General features: G+C 37.3%; 1 protein-coding gene across 1 annotated transcript in view; it reads left to right on the plus strand.

Annotated features, from left to right (window-relative positions):
- Positions 1 to 8,806: 8,806 nt before the first annotated feature.
- LOC144439203 (gamma-aminobutyric acid type B receptor subunit 1-like) overlaps positions 8,807 to 12,500 on the plus strand; it is a 47,035-nt gene continuing 43,341 nt past the window's right edge. Inside the window, exon 1 of the mRNA XM_078128474.1 lies at positions 8,807 to 8,974. Coding sequence (XP_077984600.1) covers positions 8,807 to 8,974 — 168 coding nt within the window. The remainder of the gene's footprint in view (positions 8,975 to 12,500) is intronic.

The raw sequence follows: 12,500 nt of genomic DNA on the forward strand, positions 1-12,500 counted from the left end.
AATCAAGTGCCTTGAGGTGTTCAATGTAAGCGTGCTCGTACACATAAATCTAACCGCTCGCCGACTCTCACAAATTTTCAAGTTACATTAACAAGATGTAGGCCTTCAGAGAAAATGCCAAAAGAGCATAGTGGGAAAAAAACCAAGTAGGTGTACAACCGTGTCGTTGCTATGGATACGAGAAGAATATCGAAATGCATTCACGACAAGCGCAGGCATTCCCTTCGTATGTTGGAGAATGATTATTTAATAAAGAGCAATTCTGCCTACTCCAAATGTAAAGCAACAATAGTAGGTATGCATCTATACGAAGATTAAATATCGGTAATTAATTATATCACACGAAGGAGCACTAATTAAATAAAATGATAAAAACACGGGATGTAAAAAAAAAAAACATATTTGAAAGCATTTCCTGGAAAGCGAGATATAATCTAATCCATTTCACGTGAAATAGACAACCGTCATATATAATCCCTCTCTCAAGAGAGAAATGAACAAAAACGGAACAACCACGACATGACGTGTGTGGTATTGTATTTTTCTGAGCATCAGATAGAGGCACACATCGTCAGAATGAAGCGATGTAGTACATTCACACGCAATTTTTGCAATTTTTGGATCGGAAGTGACCTTGCAGGCATAAGCCATTAATCTAATTATTACGTACTCCTAACGGAAACCCGTGCTATATTTATATATGAGATCGGAAAGATTAGTTGGCAAGACCATATATTATACTTTCTACGCGATAATATCAAAATGGCGTTCTGGCTAATGAAATTTGGGGGATTAACCCGCGTTAAACTGTTAACTAAACTTTTACAGTACAATGCGAATATCGTACGTAGGGATTTCTTGAAATATATGTAGGTCATATATCCATATATATACTGCTGCATCCGGTGACGACCATAATTTCAAACATGGTCCGATGTTGCACTTAACAACCTGTCGCTGTTGACAAGCGGTGACTATCGTACTTTCCTCCAGTACTAACCACAGGGGCGTGCAATATTTCATAGACTGTTGTTTTCTTATTGCTTAGAATGCCGTTTTCTTAGGAAAATATCGTACGAATCTTGCTGATACAAATGTATCAATCTCTATACTACGTCTCTTCCCCTTACATGTAGGAATATATAATCAAAAGGTTGCTATATTTAGTCTGTAGACCTGGAAAACAACAATCTATGAAATATTACACGCCCCTGTGGTACTAACCAACCAGAGTATGCATTCAGAAGATGATGACACATGTCGTAATTGGGGTGGGGGGTGGGGGTGGATGGGGGTTAACAAGTCATCGTGTATATATATATATATATATATATATATATATATATATATATATATATATATATATATATATATATATATATATATATATGTTGAGGGTAGAAGAAAATCAAGTCGGGTTTTTCGTCTCTACAAGCCTGTTTCGTGAGTAAATCACTCGTCAGGAGATGTTGATGTACATCAACATCTCCTGACGAGTGATTTACTCACGAAACAGGCTTGTAGAGACGAAAAACCCGACTTGATTTTCTTCTACCCTCAACATATACTCCGCTCTGCGTGCAGACGTATCGAGCACTGTACTACGGACAAATCTTACCACTGACTTCCTATATATATATATATATATATATATATATATATATATATATATATATATATATATATATATATATATATATATATATATATATATATATATATATATATATATATATATATATATATAACTCTTATTTTTGCCTTGTAAATGATATTTTCATTATTGTAAAAAAGCTCCTCAATCTGTTCTAATTATGTTTTATTTCACTTTAGGTGACATATAAGCCTATTTGGCTGGGAGGTTGTGTAATGTAAATTGTTTTGTTTTTTGCGGTAGTCTGTTTACCTCATGTCACTATAATAAATGATTCTACTACTACTACTATATATATATATATATATATATATATATATATATATATATATATATATATATATATTACAATATCAATGAAAAGAGCATTTTTCTAGTGACCCCACCTACCAAATACTTTCGCTCTGACGGACCGACTGACCGAGGGTTTGTGACGCTTAGGTCATGAGTACAACACGACTGTATTTAGACATATACCTTAATTTAGTTACATGGGCCAACTTGTGACACTATTGTATCTACATGTAGTCAATAAATACTTACATAAACCTCATCAAGTATAATTTGTAGTAATGTGACTTGTTGATATGTGTATTGAAATTAGTGTAACAACTCCATATGGCGTTGGTAGGTTTATGCATTGAGCAGTTCTCTATCTACTAGTCATAATTTCTTAGGTGTACCTAAATGATTTCTAATTAGCATCTTCATTAGATTTACCTAACTGCTACAGACGTCATGCTATGCTATAGACGTCATGAGTACTAACTAATGATTTGTAAACATGTTTCAGTTTAGAATGACATCGAATTCTTCAAATGAACAAAAATACGACAGAAATATCTGGCCCATTATCCATCACCACACACCCAGCAGCGACATGAAAGAATACTTTGCCACTTTGAACCTGGAATTGTAATAATTAAAGTTCTATATTTGATTATTCACGTATACTTTGAATTTGATACCACGGTCTCGGGTACGGTTCCGACCTTTTGCTATTCTCAATTTCAGGGTCTAATGTTTTGGTGGTGTTAAAAATGTAAGTCGTTGCCATGACTACTGGTATGGCGAAGTGATAAAAACTGACCGTATTACCTATCAGAACACCAGGTTATTATAACCGAAACGCAAGTTTCTTCAAGGTAGCTATAGCATTGTGATGGTGCTTCTGAACCAAACGATTCATTGTCTCTCATCGGGGGAATTAACACCCTGCGTGTACTCCAGTTTCATTTCAGACATAGACCAACAACATATATTTCATAAATAGAAACTGCCGCATTCCGAGTCAAAAAGCATCGCGTGCAGTAAAATGTTAATGATGCGTCCATCTAGTGTCTGTTTCCTTGGTCTAAAATCCCCCTCATCCTTCTTCATCACCCCACTGCATAAACGGTCCTACTGCTCATCTACCGTCATCTACTCCTTTTTTGGAAAGAATTTTGGAAAAAAGCGTCTTCTGGCTCTAGAATTGACACTAATTTCTGAGAAAATTCATTACCTCTGCATTATCGCATATGTGTAGCGTATACTACAATACATGCACTTCACAGCTAATCTGTAAACGAGATCATCACGCAGTCTTCCTTCATGAATTACAAAGAGTGGAATATAATCACAACACTTCTTGTTATTATACATAGTATATTCCTTCTTATTATGGTGACATGGAGTTATAAACATGAAAAAATAAATAAGAACCCCCCCCCCACACACACACACAAACACCTGCTCAATGGACTTATTTAGGCCACATACACTAGTATAATTAAAGAAAACATGAATAAATAAAACCCCAACAAAAAAAAGCAAAACATGGATCCCAAGCATAATGAGTCTGGGATAGGTCTTTAATGTACGTCCGTTTTGATAAACCCTGCAGCCTGAGTTCTTTGCTCTATCTTTTCGCCCGTCTGTTCCTCAAGCCTCTGTTTGCTTTGCTCTCTGGCCGTCAACCCGGTCATCTATTCTCCCACTTGTCTACTTCTCCGTCTGTCTGACCGTGTCAATTTATGTGTACCTGTGTCCATCGCTGTAATAAATTCAGCCCACGCGATGTCAACATGTACACTAAAAGGACTAATAGGACTGAAGGACTAGATAGCTAGAAAGGCGACGGATGTAAGTGAGAGCTACACAGCAGAGTAAATATGGCGATATTGATATTCCAACTGGCTCTAAACGTTTTTCCCACATTAATTGCATTACAGTAAAGATGTCGAGTCGTGCCACTTATTAGATTACACGCACCAGGCGTATGAATGGTACGTCACAATTTCAGACACGTTATAAAAAAGTACATGAAGTACGTACTTTTACTCGATGACAGCTGGGTTGTATTATTTACAGGCGTGAAGTGTATGACTAACCTATCAGATAACCTGTAACAAAGCAATAAAAGGAGACAAGTCTACAACTCAATAAAAATTGATGGCGATGTAGATCATAACTGTAGCCTCTCAGGAAGTATTAGCGGTGGCCTTGCATCACATCCACGCTGCATGACTTCATTCATAGCGAACATTATAATAATATTGATATCGCTCGTTTGTGGTGAACACTGAATCCATGAGGGTTGACCCTCACTGTACTTCTTGGGAGACAAAGTTTATAAAACTTATAAGAAATATATGCAGTACAAATAAAGGGTACCATTAATAAAGATTATTATAACTTTGTCTAGAACTAAGTCTTTAAGTGCAAACTTTAGTGCTACTACACGTGTACAGACATGGTAAAAGCACATTTCCCCTTGTTGTTACACAATGACGCAGTGATGGTGAACACTTCAGATAGCCAACCATACCCACTTCTATTTCTCTCATCCTTCATTCACCCCTCCCCTCTTGACTTTTATTACTCTTGGTCACGAAATAACGTCGATATATAATTAATGAGCCTGTCGACAAACGGATGAAGGAGCTTTACAATAATATTAGAAACTAGTGCGATCACTAACGTTTAGCTGTAATACTAATCCATCATTGTACACTGACGAATCCGATCACTATGGTAAATGTAAATAACATATCAATGATTTATGCCACAAATTAACTTTTATTAAAGAAGGAATTAATGTCGTGGAAAGTCTAGACAGAAGTATGTAGCAACCTCTTTGTGTGGACTAGTCTTGCATTAAAGCAATATATATAGGAAGTGCGAACACTTCGTAATTTCAAGATTTACCTTTGAAATTATAGAACATTAAGGAGTCATGCCAAATGACGTCATACTCGGACCAACACAGGAGTCATGCCAAATGACGGCATACTCGGACCAAAGCAGGATCAGGAGTCATGCCGAATGACGTCACACTCGTACCAAAGCAGGAACCATGCCAAATGACGTCATGCTCGGACCAAAGCAGGAGTCATGCCAAATGACGTCATACTCGGACCAAAGCAGGAGTCATGCCAAATGACGTCATGCTCGGACCAAAGCAGGAGTCATGCCAAGTGACGTCATACTCGGACCAAAGCAGGAGTCATGCCAAATGACATCACACTCGTACCAAAGCAGGAACCATGCCAAATGACGTCGTACTCGGACCTAACCAGGAACCATGCCAAATGACGTCATATTCGTACCAAAACAGTAATCTGCCAAATGACGTCACACTCGTACCAAAACAGTAATCTGCCAAATGACGTCGTACTCGGAGCAAATCAGTATTAATCTACCAAATGACAGCACACCCCAGGGCAAAGCAGGAGTCTGCAAAATGACGTTATACTCAACCAAAGAAGGAGTTCATGCTAAATGACGTCATACTTGGACCAAAGAAGGATCCATGCCAAATTACGTCATACTTGGACCAAAGAAGGATCCATGCCAAATGACGTCATACTTGGATCAAAGCAGGATCCATGCCAAATGACGTCATACTTGGATCAAAGCAGGATCCATGCCAAATGACGTCATACTTGGACCAAAGCACTGATCTGCCAAATGACGTCATACTTGGACCAAAGCAATGATCTGCCAAATGACATAATGGCGTTTTAGATAACATTTCGCGTCTTTAAATGTGGTTCTCTGCCACTTTGTTACCATAATGTTATGAGTTAATGTTTAGTTAGAAATAATATAAACGCGGTTTGTGGATTGCGTCGTCTGTCTAAGATCAGTCGGTGAGATAGCAGACTACTAGTACATGACTATGAGGGCTCTAGATACCAATCATTACCCATAGAGACTTTGAGGTACCAGCTATTAGTTGTAACATGACAGTCACAAGGGGAATATTGGCGACAAGAGTTAGCATACAGTTATTTTGTCACAGCGAACATGTTAGAACAGTCATACCGTCCGAAACTCATCATCCTAACGATGGTATGATTAAATCACGAAACCTGAAAAGGAAATCGTCGTTTGGCTCGACAAAAATCTTATCAACGTTGCTGAATTTTAATGTCTGACTCAACAAAAATCGTACCAATAGTGCTATCATTTTGTCGTCTGCCTGTCGTCTGGAGTATGGAGATAGAGATATGAGTGTGTGTGAATATGCGCGGTTGCCCAAGTCATGAAATGGTTAAAAGAAACATTGTCCAGTGCATGAACTTGCCAATTTTTATAATGCATAAACAAACGTGTTTAACATTTCGCCCTTAAAGATTCCCCAAAGTGAAATGTTGTGGCATACACTATTTAAAGTACACTGGTTTTGCAATATGGCACTGTTTATTTCTGTCCATAAGGCAGTCTCAAGTCTAAAAAGGTGAGTTCTGTCCCTATGTAATTCGTTTTAATAATTAATAAATAATTAATCAAATCGATTTTCTATAGTATCATTAAAGTTGTATTGTCAGATTCAGATTTGAATGATCTTTTTAATCATTCATGTTCTTTATGATATATTACAAACGTTGTCCATTGTCCATTTGCCAAATTAATGAAAATAAAGTTTAAGAAAATAAAACCAATTTCAAATGTTTCATGATGTTTATATAATAGATATTTTCTGCATGAGGTGTGAATTTTAATATCTATACGCAGTCACCTGACGTTACAATTATTCAGTTTTACAACAATGCCGATTGTATTTTGCTTTCTATGGCTTCATAAAATGAATGAATAGTTTCATGAATATTCATGTGCGACTCTTGAAATATGTATTAAAAATGTTTACAATCTCCGACAGCTTAGTTTTTTCTATACGGATTGGGGGTTAGCCATTTGTGGTGTTAGAAACTCGGCGAGCGAACCGAGCGGCTGTTCTAATATCAGCGATAGCTAACCCCAACCGATAGCTAACCGCAAGACTTTTAGGGCTAGGGTAATGTTAGTTCACGCCAATAAAGACAATCTTAGCTTTTAAGTATCATTAGGAAAGATAAATGTTTTCCACCTCCGAGCTCGGATTTGATACTGTAGCTGACAGGCTTTGGGAAGCCTTCAGTAATTACATGGGGAGGGCCGAGGAAATCAAGCCCAGTCTATTCAACTTTTGCATAAAATATGACCTTCCCCCAATTCCGTTTTTAAAAAGTATCTCTCCCTTCATTTCCTTTCTAGAAAGCACGATCCAACATGGCAGCGATAGAATGCCAAATCAAAAAGTAATGCAAAGTTAGAAATATGAGTCAAATTAAAATTTAACCCTCCCCTAATTCCATTTTCTAAAATATGGCACTCCCCTGGGAACCCGATTTATATAACGTGACCCTCACCCCCTTATAATTACTGATTACTCCCTTATACACTGGGTGTCTAGTAACAAGCTGACAAGTGTAAGCCGATATCGATGCAGGTTGTCAGGGGCAACGTAACGTTAACGCGAATATAACATGATATGAGAAACTCAGCTTCGTTTGGGTTAAAATTTGGAGTTATGTAAAAATGATACCTCTTCAGGGGCAAATTAAAAAAAATATATAAGAACAAATATAACAGGAAAAGGATCACACATTATAAAACTTTAAAATACGTTTTGAATACGACCTTTCCGTAACAGTCACTATGGAGCAATGGCTCAGAGGTAAGTCTCTCAACTACAAGGTCCCGGGTTAACGGTTCGACCCCTTGTCGAGGCAGAACGACATTGTGAGTCATAATAGATAAGCTGATACGTCTTAACAGGCAAATCCAAGAAATGTAAGAGTTGGGGTCACACATTCGATTCCCTCGGGAAACTTAATATACGTTTTACGACCTTTCCGAAACAGTCACTCTATGGCCTGGGGTATTGGCTGATAGGTAAGTCTACAAGGTCCCGGGGTTCGAATCCTTTCCGTGGCAGAACGACATGGTGAGTCATTTGATAAAGTGGTGTTGTGTGTGTGTGTGTGTGTGTGTGTGTGTGTGTGTGTGTGTGTGTGTGTGTGTGTGTGTGTGTCTAGATCTGTGTGTGGAAATGGACTGTAAAAATGATTTTGGGATCTATTTTTGTGACTTATAAGATTTTACAGCTGGCTGTTAGTCGAATTACGGAGTTTACATTATAAAGCATTAACTTTGAATTGGAAAGTGTGGTCGAAGTTTCTACGCGCACCTTTCTATCATATGAACACGATCAGAGAGGTATATCAACACGGGTAGTTCCTAACCTCAAAGTCGTACGTACCTCCGCATATACTACTAGCGCTACGTCTAGGCGGCAGTACTAGGCCTATAGCTGAAATTACACATTTTATATTTCCTCCAACCATGCGTAATGTTAAACTTATAGTTTGACTACCACAAATTTACGACTAAATATAAAATTGATCGTTCGTTTAATAATATTTGTAGTGGCTTTAGATTGTATGCCTAGCTGTATTACTTTAAGTTATACGAAGAAACAAGAGTACCAAATATGATTAGAAGAATCCATCATTTGGTTTAACTAATGGATTTCATGCATGACTTGGAATCCAGATTTCTTATTTGACCCCTCAGCAAAAAAATGTCATTTCACAATTTGTCTTTCGCAGGTGAAATATACACAGGCACACTTCAGGAATCTACATATGGAGTGAATACGTGACATGCGCAGAACGAATGTGAATTTCCAGTAAGCGAGCGATAAGTAGTGTCAGTCAGTGCTTGACTGGCTACGAGAGCAGAATGACGGCGATGCGAACAGCGTGTGTGTTGCAGACCTTACTCGTTTTGCAAACCTTTCTGTATGTGTACATTTTCTCGGTGAAATTCGCTGTTGCCTTAGAAATGGAGACGAACAAGACGATTTATATCGGGGGATTATTCTCATTGAACGGTACATACGCTAAGAGCGGACAGTCAGAACTGCTGGCGGCAAAGTTAGCGATAGAACACATCAATGAACGCAACGTGTTGCCTGGATACCAATTAACCATGTACCACAACGATACACAGGTAAGCTGTCATTGGTCAAATACAAAGTTAAACATTAAAGGCCCTAGTTTCAATCCCAGGTTCTCGCATTAATGTTATAGTTATCAGTTGCGCCATAAGGATTACGTAGGATTACTCCTTTGCTTTGGACCAGTTTTCCCCCCTGACAACTGTTTTTCACGCCAAAATATTAATTCTAATCCTAACACGACCCTTAAGTCATTTTCGAAAGTTTCTATCAGACTGGAGAAAAAAATAATATAAAATTTTCCGCTGGGATGATAAGCTTTGGGGACTTCTGATGTTTGGAGAAGCCGTTTGCTTCAGTAAATTGAATGTGTTACTAATTAACATCCTCAACTTTTGACAAATGTTGCTCTTGTCAATAATTTTGTTTTGAAAAGCCTGTATCACAGGAGTTAAAAAAATACAAGCAGAAAAACATAAAAGCTTTGATGGCGTCCCCCTAGATCTGCACTTCTCAGTCATTTGTTCTATGGAGATAGTATTTCTCTTAGACAAGGAATTCATAACGCCACATGGCTAGTAGTGATATCATTTTTCTATCGTCGGTGTTTGTAAAGAAAGCAATTTCCACTACAGTGTTGTAATCGAATCTCGTATGAATTCGCTTGATATATAATGCAAACCATTTTTAAATAATGAATGTGACTAGCATAAACTGTACATTCGTGTTGTGTGGTGCAAATGTAACAAAAGCAATCTTTGTACAGATTTACGATTACGTTCGTACTGGAGCGGGAGAAAATATAACAAAAGTTGCAGACAATTAATACCAGAAATAGTACGTGAATTTGTTCTAAATGAGACGAAAGTTGCATGTAGATATAGACGAAAGTTGCGTGTAGATTTACGATGACGTGCGCACTTTGGTGAACATACAGAAAAAAGTTACACATTTTAACCATGAAAAGTACGTGAAATTGTTCAGAGGTGAAAATGCGACGAAAGTTCCACAGATTTACGAATTATATTCATGTATTGTGGTAAAAATACAAAAGTTGTACACATTTACGAGGACTGTTTCATTCGTACTGTGGTGGAGATACGACAACAGTTCAAGTTGTACACAATGTAAGCACGAGGGCTGGCACGTCCGCACCTTGATCGAAATGCGACAAAACCTGCATAGGTTTAAGAGGAATAATAGTACGTAGAATTGTTCTGTGGTGAAGATACGACGAAAGTTGCATAGATTCATTCACGATTACGTCGTGGTGGAAATACATGTACAGCAAAGTTACAAGGGTATGACGACGACTTTATAATCAACCAAGGAAAAGAACCAATAAGAACAGTAATAAATTAGATTAACACCGTTGTTTTTTCAAACACTATAGTTAACTTTCAAGGTTTTGGAAAAAAACTCTTTGGATGGAGTTACCACTATACTTTGTGGGATCCTTGACAAAATTTTTCTTCTCGTATATCAAACTCAAATTCAATTTTACGCGCACTTTTCCTCATGTATATTTCAAAGTTGGTTGATGTATATTCAATTCAAACCTTCAACTTTACGCTGACGTACATTTTTCCTTGCACACCTATCAAGTATTTGGTTTGATCTAACTCGAGTGGTCAATCTTTGGAATGACAATGTAAGGCGGCCCAAAACTCATTATTTGTGACTTGAATCAGAGTACTGCAAAGCAGTGATGGATAAAAATGAGAAAAAAAGAGCTCGATGGCGAACCATCCTCATTTATGTTCTTGTCGCCCCCTTTGATCAACTTTGGTTGTCTAGCTCACTACCTTCGTTGCCATGGTAAAGGAGTCTACACATTCAAAGATTGATCCTATCTCGCCAATGATATCAATAAAAATATCAGATACTAATAAAAATTAATGTCGAAGTTTAATTAGGCAAATTTGATATTTTATAGGCTGTATAATTTCGTGAAGGAAAAGGTCATATTGCACCATGAATATGATCTATGGGATTATCAAATATTCTTTTTGCACAAATAACAGTAAGCTAATACAGTTAGGATATCATTAAAATATCACATTATTCCATTTTTTTTGTTCATGAGTAAATGACGTTGATTGATGATTTTACGTCTTTGTCTGTGTTAGTATTGATGACACGCCGCCATAGTTTCTTGTATTGGCGTCGTCGATACGTGATTGTGATATAGAAGAATGCTGAATCCGTCTAACTGAGTACAGTCTGATTAATCGTGTGAAATAATATCAGCTATGACGAAAATCAAGGTCAACGGTGCGACCTAATATGACGTATTCTGTACTGACAATGAAATAAAGTGACCCCGGAGAATATGCAACCAGGAGATGTTTAATTTGAAATATTCATTATCTACAGGAAAACACACGACAGCGATAGTAAGATTTTCGTTGAGCCAGGCGATTCGTTTCAAGTCAATTGGTTACAATTGTACTTTGAATGGGAGCCGTGTCAAGTAAACACTGTCGGGTACAAGCTTTTTGTATGCAACCATGCATATATCGTGATGCAGTGTTATTGGAGTTAACTTTGTTTTTCTCTCTTAAATAATCTATTCATAAGACACATTATTCGAAATGTCCTGACGGATCCCACGTGACAGTTATCGTTTTTCTACGTCACAATAATCGTTTTATGGTATCAAATTAGAATGGTTCCGGTCCAAAAAATTGCCCGTTGATTATAATGAGAAAAAAAATGCGACTTTCGTTCATTCTAATTCTTCCGTCAATGTTTTTATTAAGGCACCCAGTCAATATTGCTACAAGAATCATTCCCCAAAATCGAAGAACTTGATACTTTGTTTCTGAAGCGATGACGTAACTACAAGTGTGACGTAAACGTTGCTATTTGCATATGCGTTTAACATGTGTCGTTTCCTTGACTATACGAATCTTTAGCATGTTTAGGTCAAGTAATTTGCAAACGTGGTCAGAATTAGATTGGCAAATCAGCATCGGGTGGAGTTATTATGCTGTTATACAGAGAGAATGTAATCGAACACAGAGCATTTTGATTTAAATGAAATTAACATGAGGGCCAAGGTCGGCCATTGATGGAGTTACCATGGGGAAATCATTGAGTTCTTGATGTGTCAAAAGAGGTCTTATTGGATTGAGAATTTTACTTCAAAAAAGGTGTAACCAAAACCGGAAAAAAATATATTGAGCGGAATAGCACTTCGACTTTAGCTACCATGCGGTGAACAGTACAGATCGAGTGAAACACATGCACTGAAATTATCAATGAAATAATTTGCACTGTATAAAGTACGGATTGTGTGACATTTTAGAAAATTCATTTATCATTAGCACATTGACAACATTACATCGACCTCAAATCCTTTCTAAGTAGCGGGATTGGAAAGTTTTGTCGGATGGAATTCGATTAAGGATGGAGGTACAAAGAACAGCTGACTATAAACGTATAACGATGACTCTTTTTGAAAAGGTTTATTTGTAGTTCAATTGACCTTCATTGCAGCTATGGTCTCTTCAAAAAAAAGTCTGCGCTGAATTGATTTTGATGACGAAATACGGTTAGTTTGTATATAATGTGATT

The sequence above is a fragment of the Glandiceps talaboti genome, chromosome 8 (assembly GCF_964340395.1).
Source record: "Glandiceps talaboti chromosome 8, keGlaTala1.1, whole genome shotgun sequence".
NCBI lineage: Eukaryota > Metazoa > Hemichordata > Enteropneusta > Spengelidae > Glandiceps > Glandiceps talaboti.